This window comes from Natrix helvetica (assembly GCF_964273705.1).
Source record: "Natrix helvetica genome assembly, chromosome: 5".
Classification (NCBI taxonomy): Eukaryota; Metazoa; Chordata; class Lepidosauria; order Squamata; family Natricidae; genus Natrix; species Natrix helvetica.
This window is the reverse complement of record NC_138551.1, coordinates 18590697-18606147: the sequence shown is the minus strand read 5'-3', so window position 1 is coordinate 18606147 and position 15451 is coordinate 18590697. Positions and strand designations below refer to the sequence as shown.

Here is a 15451-nt window from a genome sequence, read left to right as displayed (position 1 = left end):
CCAGTTGCCAAGCATCTGTATTTTGATCTCACAGTCATGGGGAAAGCTACAAAGGTTGTAACTGTGAAAAATGATCATAAGTCACTTTTTTCAGTGCCGTTGTAACTTTGAACGGTCACTAAATGAACTATTGTAAGGCGAGGACTACCTGCACATCTGCTAAATATTTCTAGAAAGGCCGGTAAGAGACTTTCAATCTTTATTTTTTTCCCCGTGCAAAAGAAGCAAGTTGCAAAGGAATCAGTATATATATTAAAGTAATTTCTGTTAGATTAAAAGTTTTCGTTGGTTCGTCTTTGTTTCCTTAGCCAAGTGTCCTGAAAAAAACCTTTGCAGCAAAGGCTCCCTTCTTCTCTGCCTCTAAGATGTTGCCAGACCATCTGGTCCCGCTGTTAAGTTTCCATGTGAAAGGACCCTAACAGTGCCACGTTATAATTAAATATTCTAGAAAGTACCTTAAGAGGCTAGAAGGAGGCTGAGCAGGAAGGGGGGAATCTGATCATGTCAGTTAAATACTAACCACCAATCTGTGATGAAAATCTCTTCCTTGGCAGCTTCCATGGCATTTGCCACGTCTTCAAAGTACCCCTTGGCATTGACATACCTAGAAGGAATGACAACATTACACAAACAGGCAGGATTGGAAATCCGGAAGCGAAAAGTATCAATATACAGGACTTTTGGGTTTTTTTTTTTTAATTTTATTGTTGGAAGAAGCAACGAAAAGGAGGAAATGCAAAAAAAAAAAAAAAATGAAAGAAGTGAAAATGATTAGGGGACTAGAACATCTTCCTAGTCAGGAAAGATTCAAGCAATAAGTGTAGGACTTTTTGAAGAAAAGATTGTAGCAATAACTGTAGGATTTTTTTTTACCCTACAGCTATAAAGATGTGTTGAAAAACAAACATAATGGAGATACGTGAAACCACGCATGGTGTAGAAAATGTGGAAAGCTTTTTGCCTCTCTCTCTGGTTCTCATTTCACAGTCTTTAACCTTGGGTTCATCCACTGAAACTAAATGCTAAAGAAATTCAAAGGCAAAGGAAGGATTGCTTTATCCATAGATAGCAATACTGGGGGAAATTGCTGTCATTAAACATGAAAATGACCAGCAGTTTTGGTGTTTTAAAAAGTGATTTGTACAATTCAAGGAAAATAGGGCTGGGCAGCTACATATGATCACTGAATCCCAGCAGAATACTTAAGCAGCAATTGCTGAAGACCAACAGTATAAGAGGCATAATATTTAGGCATTATCTGCTGGAGACCAACGGTAGAAGAGGACCAATGATCTTGAACACACATTTGAGTTTTGTGACTACACCTATGCTGCTATTCTAAACGGGGACCTGATGCAGTTATTATGTTTTTAATGGGGTGTGATAAACAAATCAAAGGTTAACCAATCATCATCATCATCAGAAGGACTAGGGGAGACATGATAGCAGTGTTCCAATATCTCAGGGGTTGCCACAAAGAAGAGGGAGTCAAACTATTCTCCAAGGCACCTGAGGGTAGAACAAGAAGCAATGGGTGGAAACTAATCAAGGAGAGAAGCAACTTAGAACTGAGGAGGAACTGCCTGACAGTTAGAACAATTAATCAGTGGAACAAATTGCCTCCAGAAGTTGTGAATGCCCCAACACTGGAAGTCTTTAAGAAGATGTTGGATAGCCATTTGTCTGAAACGGTATAGGGTTTCCTGCCTAGGCAGGGGGTTGGACTAGAAGACCTCCAAGGTCCCTTCCAACTCTGCTATTGTATTGTATTGTATTGTATCTCAGGGGCTGCCACAAAGAAGAGTGAGTCAAACTAGTATTCTCCGAAGTACCTGAAGGCAGGAAAAGAAACAATGGGGGGAAACTAATAAAGGAGAGAAGCAACTTAGAACTAAGGAGAAATTTCCATAGCCATTTGTCTGAACAACTCTGGTATTGTATTGTATTGTATTGTATTGTATTGTATTGTTGTATTGTATTGTATTGTATTGTATTGTATTGTATTGTATTGTTATCTCCTTTTACTGACCCCATAATCCCTTGCAGGGTGAAGTCTGGGCAATTGAATGGAGCTGAGTGTTTACTGGCCGGATGCCAATGTGGAAGGTTTTTTTCCCCCCAGATATGTTCTCAGTGTGCCAGAGAGAGAAATATCTGCCTCTACCTAGGATCAAACTAACAGCCTCCTGATTGTGAGGTGAGCGCTCCACCTCTAGGCCACTGCACCACTCAAGTCAATGGTTAACCAATGTTCTAATATAAATCAGAACACAATCCTCATAGCTATTATCTATTTATTTTATTTATTAAATTCAGACACCACCCCAAGTTAAAAGTCAGAGGGAGCAGCCTCAAGTCACCAGACTCCCCCAAGATTACATGCTGCTCTTTAATCCTCTGACACCAATTGGCAGAGCCCGGTTTTCAAACTCTTCCGGAAGATCAAGAGTGCAGGGGCCAACCTCACCTCACGGGGAAAGAGATTACATACCGTGGGGGCAAAGGCAGAGAAAACTTTTCTTTTGTCTGACAAAACAAAAGTACTTTGTAACTCTGACTTTATCATCATATGGAGATTTCAGTCCTTCAGGTACAGCTCATCCGGAACTTCCGGTTCCGGCGGCTACGGCGACAGGCAAGCCTTTGCCTGCTCCCGCTCTCCCGGTGGGCTTCCCCCGTCTCTGGGGGGGGCACAGGACGCCCCGGAGAGGTGTCCTGCCGAGGGAACGGCTCGCGGAGGGTCCTGGCGTCGGCGGCGGCTGGCGGGGGCTTCTCCGCTTCGTTCTAGGCACCGGGGAGCAGTTTCGGAGGGCGCCCGTGTGCGCGCGCCTCGCCCCATGCCGATCGGAGAACGCGCTCTTGAACGAAGCAGCGGCAATGTGGTGAGAGGCTTCCCTTCTCCATTCCCTCTATCTTGAATTTATGGACCTTTCAGCATTTTTTTAAAAAAAAAGTTAAACTTTCGGATTTCTGCTAGAGGTGCGGCTAGAGGGAGGGGGATTTCCCCCCCTCCCTTGGACAAGCGGCTTGAGAAGATTTTGCTTTCGCCCTCAGGGGAAGGAGGAGGGGGGAGAGCCAACTAATGATGCCTCACCCTCATAAAAGTGACTTTCATTGGACTTAGCTCCAGAACTTATGGGTGAACTGAGAACTTTCTGAACTTTTAAAATTTTATTATGCCTCTGAGCCCAAAGCTGGCAGGGCAAGATGGCACACTTCCGTTGTCTTCATGAACTGTGAAACCTGACTCCACCTTTAAAATTCAGGCTTCCGGTCTTTGTCTCCGAGTCACCCAGAGGAATCTCTTGTGGATTGTTCTTTTCTGAACTCTTTGGGGAAAAAACTTTCATCTATTGCTAGACTGACTAAAGAAATCCCCATCTGTTTGGATCCTCTGCCTTCTGGATTCGCCTGCCTGCTCTACTTCTCCAGCTGCCCAGTCTCTACTTTGACTGATTTCCTTGCTTTAAAAACCATGTCTCCAAAAAGACCACCTCCTGGAAAGCCTGGATTTGCTACTTCTGCCCCAACGTCTGCAACGTCTAGCCCAGCTACACAGTCAAAGATAACAGAACTGATGCAACCCAAGACTACAGAGATAGACTTTCAACAAATGCTTCAACAAATTCTACAGGGCCAGGAGGAAATTAAGAAACAGCTAAGGGAAATGAAAGATGAAATTAAACAGAACCAAGCCCAAATCTTTAAGAACTCACAGAGACTGGACCTTGTGGAGGGTGGGGTGGCGGAGGCGAGGGGGGGGGGTAGAGGCTTTACAGAAGGGGAACAAAGAACTTGACATCCAACAAATGAAAATAGAGTTTGAGAGAATGTCCTTTTATCTTAGATTTCAACATGTAATAGAAGGAGATGGGGAAAACATAAGGGACATTATGACTAATATTTTAGCTGAATACATACACAAAGATAAACAGCAGATGGAATGGGAGATAGACCTAGCTTATAGAGTGAATTCAGCATATGCCAGAACACATAATGTACCCAGGGAGGTTCACATTAAATTCCTTAGGAAAACCACAAGAGATGAAATTCTGGGTGTACAAAGGGGGCAAACATTGACATACTGTGACAGGGAGATAACCATTCTAAAGCAGATTCCCAAAAAAATTAGGGAAAAAAGGAAAAGCTATTCGCAATTGGCGAATAAATTATACCAGAAGGGGGCGTGGTTTAGATGGTTGATGCCTGAAGGTATGCTGATATTCTGGGAGGAGACAAGAATCAGAATTAATACACCCATAGAGGCACAGGCCTTTATGGAAAAAAATAAAGCCAACCTAGAAAAAACAGAAGACACTACAACGGTCATACAGGACACGGGAGGGGCCGGAGCTCTGCCAGCGGGGGGTGAAGGGTCAACACCAAGAAAGCTCAGATCACAAAAATAAATAAGAAAATCACAATGTTATAAACAGACCGAAAGTAAAAATGAATTTATAACTAGACTATATATCATAACTATATAAATTGATTGAAAATTATTCTTTCTAGAATTAATATGCTGATTTTTTATGATCATGTATTAAGATTTGATATTTTGATGTAACCTAGGAGTTTGGAGGGAGGGGGCGTCTGCCACACTTGCAACTGCCAAAATTTGTAATTCCACTTACCCTTTTCCACATAAATGTTTTTAAAAAAACCAATAAAACTTTTTGAAAAAAAAAAAAAAAAGGTACAGCTCATCCGCATTCATGAGCTTCCCGAAGACAACAGCTGTTCCTTGGATAACTGTTGCTACACAAGTACAGAAATATTGCTGGCTTAGATATGAGCTACTTCTGCCCCTACTTCTCCCCCTCCCTAAAACCCTGGCAATGTTTTTTGCATTATGGGAAGAATCACCACAAGTGATTCATCATTAACATAGCCATCTGCATATGTCTGTCCGCCCATCCATCCATCCATCATAAAGTATGACATGTGCATCGTAATAAGAACTCCAGCTGCTCGACGGAGTGTCGCGCGGGCGCTGTACTCTCCGTGCGCATGCACGAAAGCCCCAATCGGCTCAAATACAGGTAAGGAGGGTGGGTGGGCTCTCCCACCACTGCTACAGATTAGCCTTTCTCAACCGTGACAGCTTTAACAAGTGTGGACTTCAACATTCAGAAATCCCCAGCCACAGTGCTGACTGGGGGAATTCTGAGAGTTGAAGTCCACACCTCTTAACAGTGGCTAAAGTTGGGACGCACTACTAGAGATACATATGCTATCAACAGCTGTGAGACAATGGAACGTCTTCTCTTACCACTTGGCTAATGTGTTCTCCTGGATGGCTGCGTAGGAACCAAATCTGTGATGTTTGAGGAAGTTCTTGCCATTTTTCTGGACGAATTCTTCTATGCCTTGGCCCCACCAGAGAGCATGTCTGTAGCTGTTGCACTTCAAAATCAGTGACCTGGACAGGGAAGAAACATTTGGCTTTATCACTTCTTCACTAGTACATAATCACCCTTTGCCGTAAGCCACCAGCAGAAAACTGGCAATTTGGAGCACATTGAATCAGAATGCTCAACATTGAAGAGGGAGATAACCATGTGGTACTATATTTTGCTGTGGCCTAGAGGGGGAGCTCTCGCATCACAATCAGGAGGTTGTGAGTTCGATCCTAGGTTAGAGGCCGATGTAAGGTCTTCTGCTTCGGCAGGGCATTGGAATAGATGACCTGCAAGGTCCCTTCCAACTCTGTTAATCTGTTATCTGTTAACTTCTTACCTGGAAAGATTATCAATTCGTAATCCATATTTAGTTTCTGTCTCCTTCTTGCCAATCTTTATGCTGAATTCTTTATCAACCAGGAGGACGAAAGAAACAGCTCCACTGTCTGGCTTCATGTACAATAAGAAAGAGTCTTTTACCACTAACCACCTAGGGAAGAAATACAAGTAGAAAAAAACCAGTAGATGATGTTGATAACTTAATCATATTAACATTTAAAGCATCTCAACCATGTTTGCTATAATCCCAACAATACTTTTTTTCCAGCCTGTTCCTAAAGCAACCCAATTTGCCTGCTGCGTACCTCCCCCACCCCACCCCGTATCATATTTTTTGTGAACTGCTTTACTTTTAACATAATCCATTCTGAACAAGCTAAAGGATAATTACAGTTATTCCTCTTCTGAAGAGAATTCAGGTAGGCAATTTCCAGACTCAGTTCACTGAGGTTTATCAACAGCAGTTAAGTATGGTTAAAACCCTCCCAATTTAGAGTTTTTAAATAAGCAATGAATTATCTAAATCAGCTTTGTCTAACCTGACCTTTACGAGTTTACTTATATTTATATACTCGATTCCCACAAAGTTCAACTTACTTTTAGGTTACAATTGATACACTGATTTCCATTTAACAAAAACAAAACAAAACAAAGATCTACATCAGTGGTTCTCAACCTGTGCGTCGGGACCCCTTTGGGGGTCGAACAACCCTTTCACAGGGGTCACCTAAGACCATTGGAAAACACATATTTTCAAAAAAATACAGAAAACATAAAATAATTTTACGGTTTGGAGTCACAACATGAGGGACTGTATTAAAGGATCATGGAATTAGGAAGGTTGAGACCCACTGAACTACATAGTAAGCCAAGATATTATTGCCTAGGCCAGTGATGGCGAACCTTTTTTGGCTCACGTGCCACAAGTGGGGGGAGCGCAGGGGGGTCGAGTGCGGGCGTGCCGCACCCATGATGCAACATGCGACCCCCCCAGTGTGCATGCGCGCAAAACGCGCGACACCCCCCCATTTTTACATGTTTTTTTGCCCTCCCCAGGCTCCCTGGGCTTTATAGGAGCCTGGGGAGGGTGAAAAGAGCCTCCCCCGACCCCCCGGAGGCTTCAGGGACTGTCCAGAGGCTTCCCTGAAGCCTTCGGAGCGCTTAAAACCACCCCCTGAGCAAACCGGAAGTGACTTCCGGTTTGCTTGGAGGGTTGTTTTAAGCGCTCCGAAGGCATCAGGGAAGCCTTGGACGGTCCCTGAAGCCTTCGGAACGCTTAAAACCACCCTCCGAGCAAACCGGAAGTGACTTCCGGGTTGCTCGGAGGGTGGTTTTAAGCGCTCCGAAGGCATCAGGGAAGCCTCGGACGGTCCCTGAAGCCTTCGGAACGCTTAAAATGCCTCTGGAGCCTGGGGAAGGTGAAAAATAGCTTTTAAAAAGGTGAACTCAGCTGGCCAGCGCGCGCATGCGCACTGGCCAGCTGACAGGGCAGCGCCTCGCGTGCCCTGACAAATGGCTCCGCGTGCCACTTGTGGCACGCGTGCCATAGGTTCGCCATCACGGGCCTAGGCTATATGTGCAGCATAATGCCACGTTAAGACCCTACCTCTGTGATGGCAAACCTATGGCACACATGCCCGAAGTGGCACATGGAGCCATGTCACCTGGCACACATGGTGTCAACCATTTCTCTTCCAGGTTTCTGGCCCATATGCACGCATGACGATCAGCTGGCTTTGTGCATGCAGCAGTGTCAGAAATGAGAAGAGCTGGTCTTCTGTTTTCCGGCATGAGCATGCCCCCTGGGCAGCTCCTCTTCCGGATCATGGCCCAGGCAAGTGCAAGCGCTTCCTTTTTGGGACTTGGTGCCGAAAAGGTTTGCCACTGTCCGAACCCCTCAAATTTCTAACTAGATATACTCTCAAATATACATGTTAATTAAATATCTTAAAAATGCCTTCACAATCTACTAATTTTGGTTAGTTGCATTCTCATACAAACCAGTGATTTTGGTTCATTTGTTTTCTTATTTGATTGTGGCTCAATGTATTGTTTAGCTAGTTCCTTATTTTAGGGTACAATAGTCTCTTTTTTGTTTGTTTGCCTTCAAGTTATTGTTGACGATTGCCTAGGCAAGTCCCTGCAGTTTTCTTGGTAAGATTTTGGAAGTGTTTTGCTGTTGCCTTTTTCCTAGGACTTGAGACTGTGACTGGCCCAAGGTCACCCAGCTGCCTTTGGGTCTAATATGGGACTAGAATTCATTGTTTCTAGTCTGATACCTTAATCATTACACCAAACTGGCTCTTAATCATTACACCAAACACTCAGAGAATGAGTTAATTCAGCACCAGGGTCTATACTTCTCCTTTTTTGTGTGGGAGTCAGCTGAGTCACTTGGGCTGGTCATTGCTTCTACGTGCTAATTATCATCTACCAGAAAACCCTTCATTGCATCCCCTGTTACTAACTTCGCTACAAGAACTAGGTGTGTACAAGAAATCATATGGGTCAAACGCAAAGAAAAACAATTGGCTAGGAATTCTGAAGTTGGATAGCCCCAACGTAATAGTCTGAGCTGGAAGTATGATGTGGAAGCCTGACCTGAGATGACATTTTTATGAATGCATTCTTCATTGTGCTAAGATACAGCAATTTTACAGAAGAGACAGCTTCTAGCCCTGAACTAAAGGTCTTATTCCATTAAGGGTAATCCAATTCCAAGTTACAAGGATGTAGCTTTGTAAACGGGACTGCCTTTTGTTACGTTTACTAAAGCGAACCAGAACTAATATTCCAAATCTTAAAAGATCAGGGGTGTCCATCCTTGGCAACTTGTGGATTTTAACTTCAACGTGTTGGGTGGGGAATTCTGGGAATTGAAGCTGTAATTCAAAAATGCAATTTTTTTTACTACCGGTTCTGTGGGCGTAGCATGGCGGGCATAGTATGGCTTGGTGGGCGTAGCTGGGGAAGGATACTGCAAAATCCCCATTCCCTCCCGATCAGCTGGGACTCCGGAGGCAGAGAATAGATGGGGTGAGGCCAGTCAGAGGTGGTATTTACTGGTTCTCCGAACTACTCAACATTTCCGCTACTGGTTCTCCAGAACTGCTGAATACCACCTCTGAATTGAAGTCCACAAGTCTTAAAGTTGCCATGGTTGGGCATCCCTGGTTTAGCAGTACCTCCCCAGCCCCCTAAACAATGTGGCCGTCAGAATGTTGAACTGAACGAAATGCTTTAGTGGCCAAGTCTGATTAAAGATACAAGGAATTTGCCTCTGGTACAGAAGCATTCAGTGTACTTGCAAATCAATGGAAAAAATAATAATAACTCAAAAAGTAAAGAAAAATGCCAAATTTAGTCTGACTGTGTTACAAGCCATAATACACATCTGCCTATCTCGGGTCCTTCATAGGTGGACAAAAGCGTTAAATCCAGCCTAGGAACATCTGGCTGACTGTGTGACGAACCATAGTCCGATAAAAAGGGGAAATAAAGAAAATAATAAAAGGAATAAATACTAATTCTAGTATTGCCACATTCTATGGGTTGATATATATGGTACATATTAAATAACGGTGAGAATTACCGTGTTTCCACCTTATACTTCTATGGCGCCTTAGACTTTGTCATTATCCCAATTTAATGTGGGTTCTTTTTATACCCTCTTTTAAAATTGGACTAAAGTTTTTATGCTTGTTCCCTTCTGCTCTGCATTTGTGAATTTCTTGTAGGAACTCTATGTCTTTTTTTCTATTGCTCTGATTTTGTAATTCAGAAATGACATTTCCCCCCTAGCCAAGCGGAGTGGAATATTCCATTCTGACACTTTTCATATCCATGCAAGCCAGGTTGAAATTTTCCTAGGCAATAATTAGTTGCTAAGTTCTTCTGTGACTCACTGGATCGTCTGAGCCTTAATGCTGGAAGTGACTCAGAAAAGACACATTCGCCATGGTGCTCTGGTAACATAAACCACCATTCAGTCTAGGATTTGATTCAACAAAAATAGCATTTAATGTTTGTTTGGCCAGTGATTCCTGGCCTCCAATTTCTGGAGCACATTGTTTGGAAACGCTTCCGCCCATCATTATAGACTCAACACTTTAAAACTCAGCCGTTACTGTAAAAGTTGCTTATAAAAACACACCAACTTAATTCCATTAAAGTTTATAAAAAGGAGACTGCAACTTTAGCTTTGAAAAGGTGCATTGCTAAGCAACAGGCTGTACAGCAGCAGGAGAGAGAAAAAGTGTGTGCAAGTGCATGTACGCACACACACACACACACACACACACAGGAGAAAGAGATGGAGGGAAGGAAGGAGAGTGAGGGGGAGAGAGGGGAGGAGGGGAGAGAAAGAGGGACCATTGGGGTAAGAGAATAGTATAGAACAGAACAGAATAGAATAACAGAGTTGAAAGGGACCTTGGAGGTCTTCTAATCCAATCCCCTGCTTAGTCAGGAAACCATACACCATTTCAGACAAATGGTTATCCAACATCTTCTTAAAAACTTCCACTGTTAGAGCATTTATAACTTCTGGAGGCAAGTTGTTCCTGTAATTGTTCAAACTGTCAGGAAATTTCTCCTTAATTCTAAGTTGCTTCTCTCCTTGATTAGTTTCCCCCCATTGTTTCTTTTCCTGCCTTCAGGTACTTTGGAGAATACTAGTTTGACTCACTCTTCTTTGTGGCAGCCCCCGAGATACAATACAATACAATACAATAGCAGAGTTGGAAGGACCTTGGAGGTCTTCTAGTCCAAGGCAGGAAACCCTATACCGTTTCAGACAAATGGCTATCTAACATCTTCTTAAAGACTTCCAGTGTTGGGGCATTCACAACTTCTGGAGGGAAGCTGTTCCACTGATTAATTGTTCTAACTGTCAGGAAATTTTTCCTCAGTTCTAAGTTGCTTCTCTCCTTGATTAGTTTCCACCCATTGCTTTTTGTTCTACCCTCAGGTGCCTTGGAAAATAGTTTGACTCCCTCTTCTTTGTGGCAACCCCCGAGATATTGGAACACTGCTATCATGTCTCCCCTAATCCTTCTTTCTATTAAACTAGACATACCTAGTTCCTGCAACCATTCTTCATATGTTTTAGCCTCGAGTCCCCTAATCATCTATGTTGCTCTTCTCTGCACTCTTTCTAGAGTCTCCACATCTTTTCTACATCGTGGCGACCAAAGCTGAATGCAGTATTCCAAGTGTGGCCTTACCAAGGCATTATAAAGTGGTATTAACACTTCACGTGATCTTGATTCTATCCCTCTGTTGATGCAGCCTAGAACTGTGTTGGCTTTTTTGGCAGCTGCTGCACACTGCTGGCTCATATTTAGATGGTTGTCCACGAGGACTCCAAGATCCCTTTCACAGTTACTACTATTGAACAAGATATCACAGGAGGTCAGTTTATTTACCAATGCACCTTTAGGCAGGACAAAAAAGAATGGATGAAAAGTAATCAAGGAGAGAGGCAACCTGGAACAAATTTCCTAAGAATGAGAACAATTAACCAGTGGAAGAGCTTGCCTTCAGAAATTATGGGTACTCCATCACTAGAAGTTTTTAAGAAGACACTGGACAGTCACTTGTCTGAAATGGTATAAGGTCTCCTGCTTGTACAGAGGGTTGGACTGGAATACCTCCAAGGTCCCTCCCAGCTCTACTCTGATTAAATGCTGACTGTGCATGCAGCAGATTCTGTTATTTTCTGTCCTGGGAAGACAGGCTTTTGTCTCTCTGTTTTGGGAGGCTGAGACTTGATGTTCCATAAAATGCAAATGAGCAACTGAGGGCATCCAGCCTGCTTACTGGCAACAGTGATTGGATGGTGCCATGTACTCCAGGACAAAACCTGCATTGTCTCCACACTGCTAATTCAATTGAGATTTTTGTAAATGTTTCAGGACACCCAGGGCTTCTCCAAGGAGAACAATCGTCCGGGAACATTGGGTAGCAGATTGACTGCCAAGGTTGTACAGCATCTTTCTTGAGTCTACAAGGCATAACATGTTTCAAAGAAGGAAAAGGAAGAGAGAATGAAAGGAAAAAGGCTTAAAGTGCTAGGGGGGAAAAAAATGCCCAGACAAATTTAGGCATTGCTATGGCCATATCCGTACCCATTCACAGAATGCAAACTTTGAGTCTGATGACATTTATTTCCCAGTTTTCTTAGGAAGAAACCATGAATTGAAAGATGGCCAAGAATAAAGTGGAATTGAATTCTTGGGGAAAAAACCCGAAAAGAAACACAGAAATCTGACAGCATCTTACAGATTGTAAAGTTACTTAAATATAGGTAAAGGTTCACTTCGCACATATGTGCTAGTTGTTTCTGGCTCTAGGGGCAGTGCTCATCTCTGTTTCAAAGCCGAAGAGCCAGCGCTGTCCGAAGACGTCTCCATGGTCATGTGGCCAGCATGACTAAACACCGAAGGTGCATGGAGGGTTGCTACCTTCTCACCAAAGGTGGTCCCTATTTTTCTACTTGCATTTTTACATGCTTTCAAACTGCTAGGTTGGCAGAAACTGGGACAAGTAACAGAACCTCACTCCGTTCCGCGGTGCTAGGGATTTGAACCGCCGAACTGCCAACCTTTCTGATCGACAAGCTCAGTGTCTTAGCCACTGAGCCACCATCTTCCCCTAGTTAAATATAGGAGAATGCTAATATTAATATCATTATTGTTACTATTAGCAGTACATATAGTCCTCAAAATACGACTATAATGGACTCTAGAATTTCTGTCATAAGTCGTGATGGTTATAAATTGAGGCACTTAATGACATACCTGATTTTATGACCTTCATTGCAGTGGTTTTAAAGCATACATTGTAAATCAAAATCCATTCAACTAACAAAATTAAAATGCATCTGCCGGTATAAATGTCAATTCTTAATATACATATAGATCACAGTATTGAAAATTAAATCCTTCAGTCTTAGAAAAGTGTTAGTATTTTAGGTGTTTTCGTGGTAGTTGACAAAATGTATTCATCTGGCAAAAGGCTCTCTACAAAATTTAAATCAAGACATAATTTGAAACATAGCACATCTTGTTTTGTTCAAAAGGGAAAGCAACACATTTTCAAACTGTCAGGAGGCATTTCGGTTGCTTTATCTAATTTTGGATTTTGCGAGCAGTAGATACAAATTCTATAATATCTCCATGAATTAAGAATGTACTCTTATATCAAAACATTTGTCAAGTGGAGGGGTTAGAATGAAATGAGTCATTTCTGCTAGTCGAAACGTCCGTCTGTGAGGAAAAGGCCTGCCAAGAATACAGAGAGATCTGCCAAAGAAGAGGTCCAATTGAAGCAGGGGAAGGAAAGAAGCATATTGCATTCACCAGGAGTGTCAAACTCAATTTCATTGAGGGACACATCAGGGCTCTGGGCCAGGCAGGTGTGGACGACTGGGTGGGTGTGGCCAGATGGACACCACTCCCCAAAGTGCTACCACGTTTCCTCTTTGCATTGGGTAGACCGGGATTAAGCCATGCTGGCCCGATGTTTCCCCCTCATAATGGGTAGAGCGAGCCAAAGTGACACGGGTAGACTAGTCCGAAGCGACATGGGCTGTTCCCAATAAGAGAAACCATCGGGGTTGTTTTTATTTTATTTTTAAAAAAATATTTTTATTGCATTTAAAATAATGACAGAAAATGAACTAGAGAAACCATCAGTAAGTAGAATGCCATTCCTACCTGAAGGTAAGTCTGAAGTAAGGTTGCTGCATATTTTATAAGTGTATACCTCCACTTTAAGTTTAATTGTAATAAATTGCTTTTTAGAGTGTCTTAATTCCTAATCAATGAAACTTTCATTTAAGAAGAAAAGTATGCATTGATTATTCACCAAGTGTTTAAGTAGGAATAGTAGTTAGTAATAGTATGTGTGTGTGCGCATTGACTCATGGCAACTCATGCCCGGACTACTCTCTGAAGTTTTCTTGGCAAGATTTTTGGAAGTGTTTGCCATTGTCTGCTTCCTTCTAGGGCTGCTAGAGTGACTGGCCGAAGTTCACCCAGCTGGCCTTCTTCCTAAAGTGGGACTAGAACTTAGGATCTCCCTATTTTAGCCTCACACCAAACTGGCTTTCTATAAAATTAATAATAAGGCCGGAGGGCACCGTCTTTAAAATTAAAATACCTTGAATTGAGTAACCAATCCCATTTATCAACTAAACATGGTATTTTTAATGCATGATTCTCCTGTTTTGCTTGAACACGTCTTCCATCTGTGAATCTCTGTGCCGACTTTTGCACAAAACAGAGGTACACCAACTTTTAGACTTGTAATCAAGCAATAATCTGTCCTGCATTTATTTCTTAATTAGATCAAAACTGGTATTTGTCCTACCTGTCTGAACAGTATATTCTGAAAAAAAAAAGCTGTGTTCACTACTCTCTGCCCCCAGTTGTGTTATAAAATCCGACTGTTTTTGAATGTTAAAAAAAAAGTGATCCCTTCTGAAAGTAAAAGGAACAAAGCAGAAAAGTATTAAAAATGGGGAGCTTGAATAAAAATGAGCTATGAGTTATTGCCAGATAATTCATGAAACTGAGTGCAAAAGGGGTCCAATTTAATATATACCACTCCATCTGTCACTACTTTTGCATCTGATTTAGGTGAGAGTAATATCATTCAAATCTTTTTCAAAATGTTTCTTCAGCTTAAAACATACCAGACAGCTGTTAGAGAGCAAAAATTACTTCTACCACCTCCAGGTGTTTCCCCCTCCCCAAAACTACCTTTTTTGCTTCTAAACCATTCAGCTTAATGCTGGGGGGTGGGAAAGCATTTAGAAAGGAATTCAGAATGTCCACAAAAGTACCTCTTTGACCATCGGTAGCATAACCTTCCTTGCCCACAACAGTTTAAGCCAGGAATTCGATGTCCTCCAGACCTCTTCATAATCATACCCTCTCTGAAGACAGAGACAAGAAAAAGGGTGCAATGATTTAGCAAGCCTTTAGGAGAAGAAAAACCTAACCAGGAGTTTTGCCTACTGCAGTGTTTCTCAACTTTGTCTCCTTGAAGAGGTGTGGACTTCAACTCCCGATAATTCTGGGAATTGAAGTCCATATATCTTCAAATCAGGAGTGAAATCAACTTACCTTTGCTATCGGTTCGGTAGCAATGTGAGCGCACACATGCAGAAGGTGCACAGCATCAAAACAGGATGAGCCTGCTACTGAGCACACCTGCAAAGGTAAATAGAATGGGGGAGGGGGAGAAATCCGCTGTGCAGGGTGATTTAGATTAGCTAGAAAACAGGAAATCTGGCGATTTTAGCTAATATAAATCATGCATCACAGCTGATTGTCGGAAATACCGGTTCGCCCTAACTGGTAATATTTTTACTACCAGTTCGTGTGAACCGGTTCGAACTGGTAGCATTTCACCCCTGCTTCAAATGGACTTCTTCTTCTTCTTGTGCCATATTCACCATCGGATGTTGGCGATCATGTTGGTGCTTCTGATTTTATTAACAGCCGCACAAAAAAGTGCTGCTGAGTTTTGTCCAAACTGGTCCCTTAGATTTTGAAGCCATGATTTTCTTCTTCTGCCTGGACCTCATTTGCCTTCAATCTTTCCCTGGAGGATTAAGTGAAGGATACTGTATTTTTCCAGGTGTCACATTACATGGACAAAGTTGAGAAACACTGGTTTATTGGATATTCCTGAACAAAGTC

The 15451-nt window shown here is 42.5% G+C and overlaps 1 protein-coding gene across 2 annotated transcripts in view; it reads right to left on the bottom strand.

The window, feature by feature from the left end:
• The window catches only part of PLD1 (phospholipase D1), a gene marked incomplete at its 3' end in the record, with an annotated part of 189556 nt that overhangs the window by 60242 nt on the left and 113863 nt on the right, over positions 1–15451 (bottom strand). For both annotated transcript variants that reach the window (XM_081953448.1, XM_081953447.1), the window contains 4 exons: positions 14590–14682; positions 5740–5892; positions 5273–5422; positions 521–604 (listed from right to left, as the gene is read on the bottom strand). In XM_081953448.1, coding sequence (XP_081809574.1) covers positions 521–604; positions 5273–5422; positions 5740–5892; positions 14590–14682 — 480 coding nt within the window. The remainder of the gene's footprint in view (positions 1–520; positions 605–5272; positions 5423–5739; positions 5893–14589; positions 14683–15451) is intronic.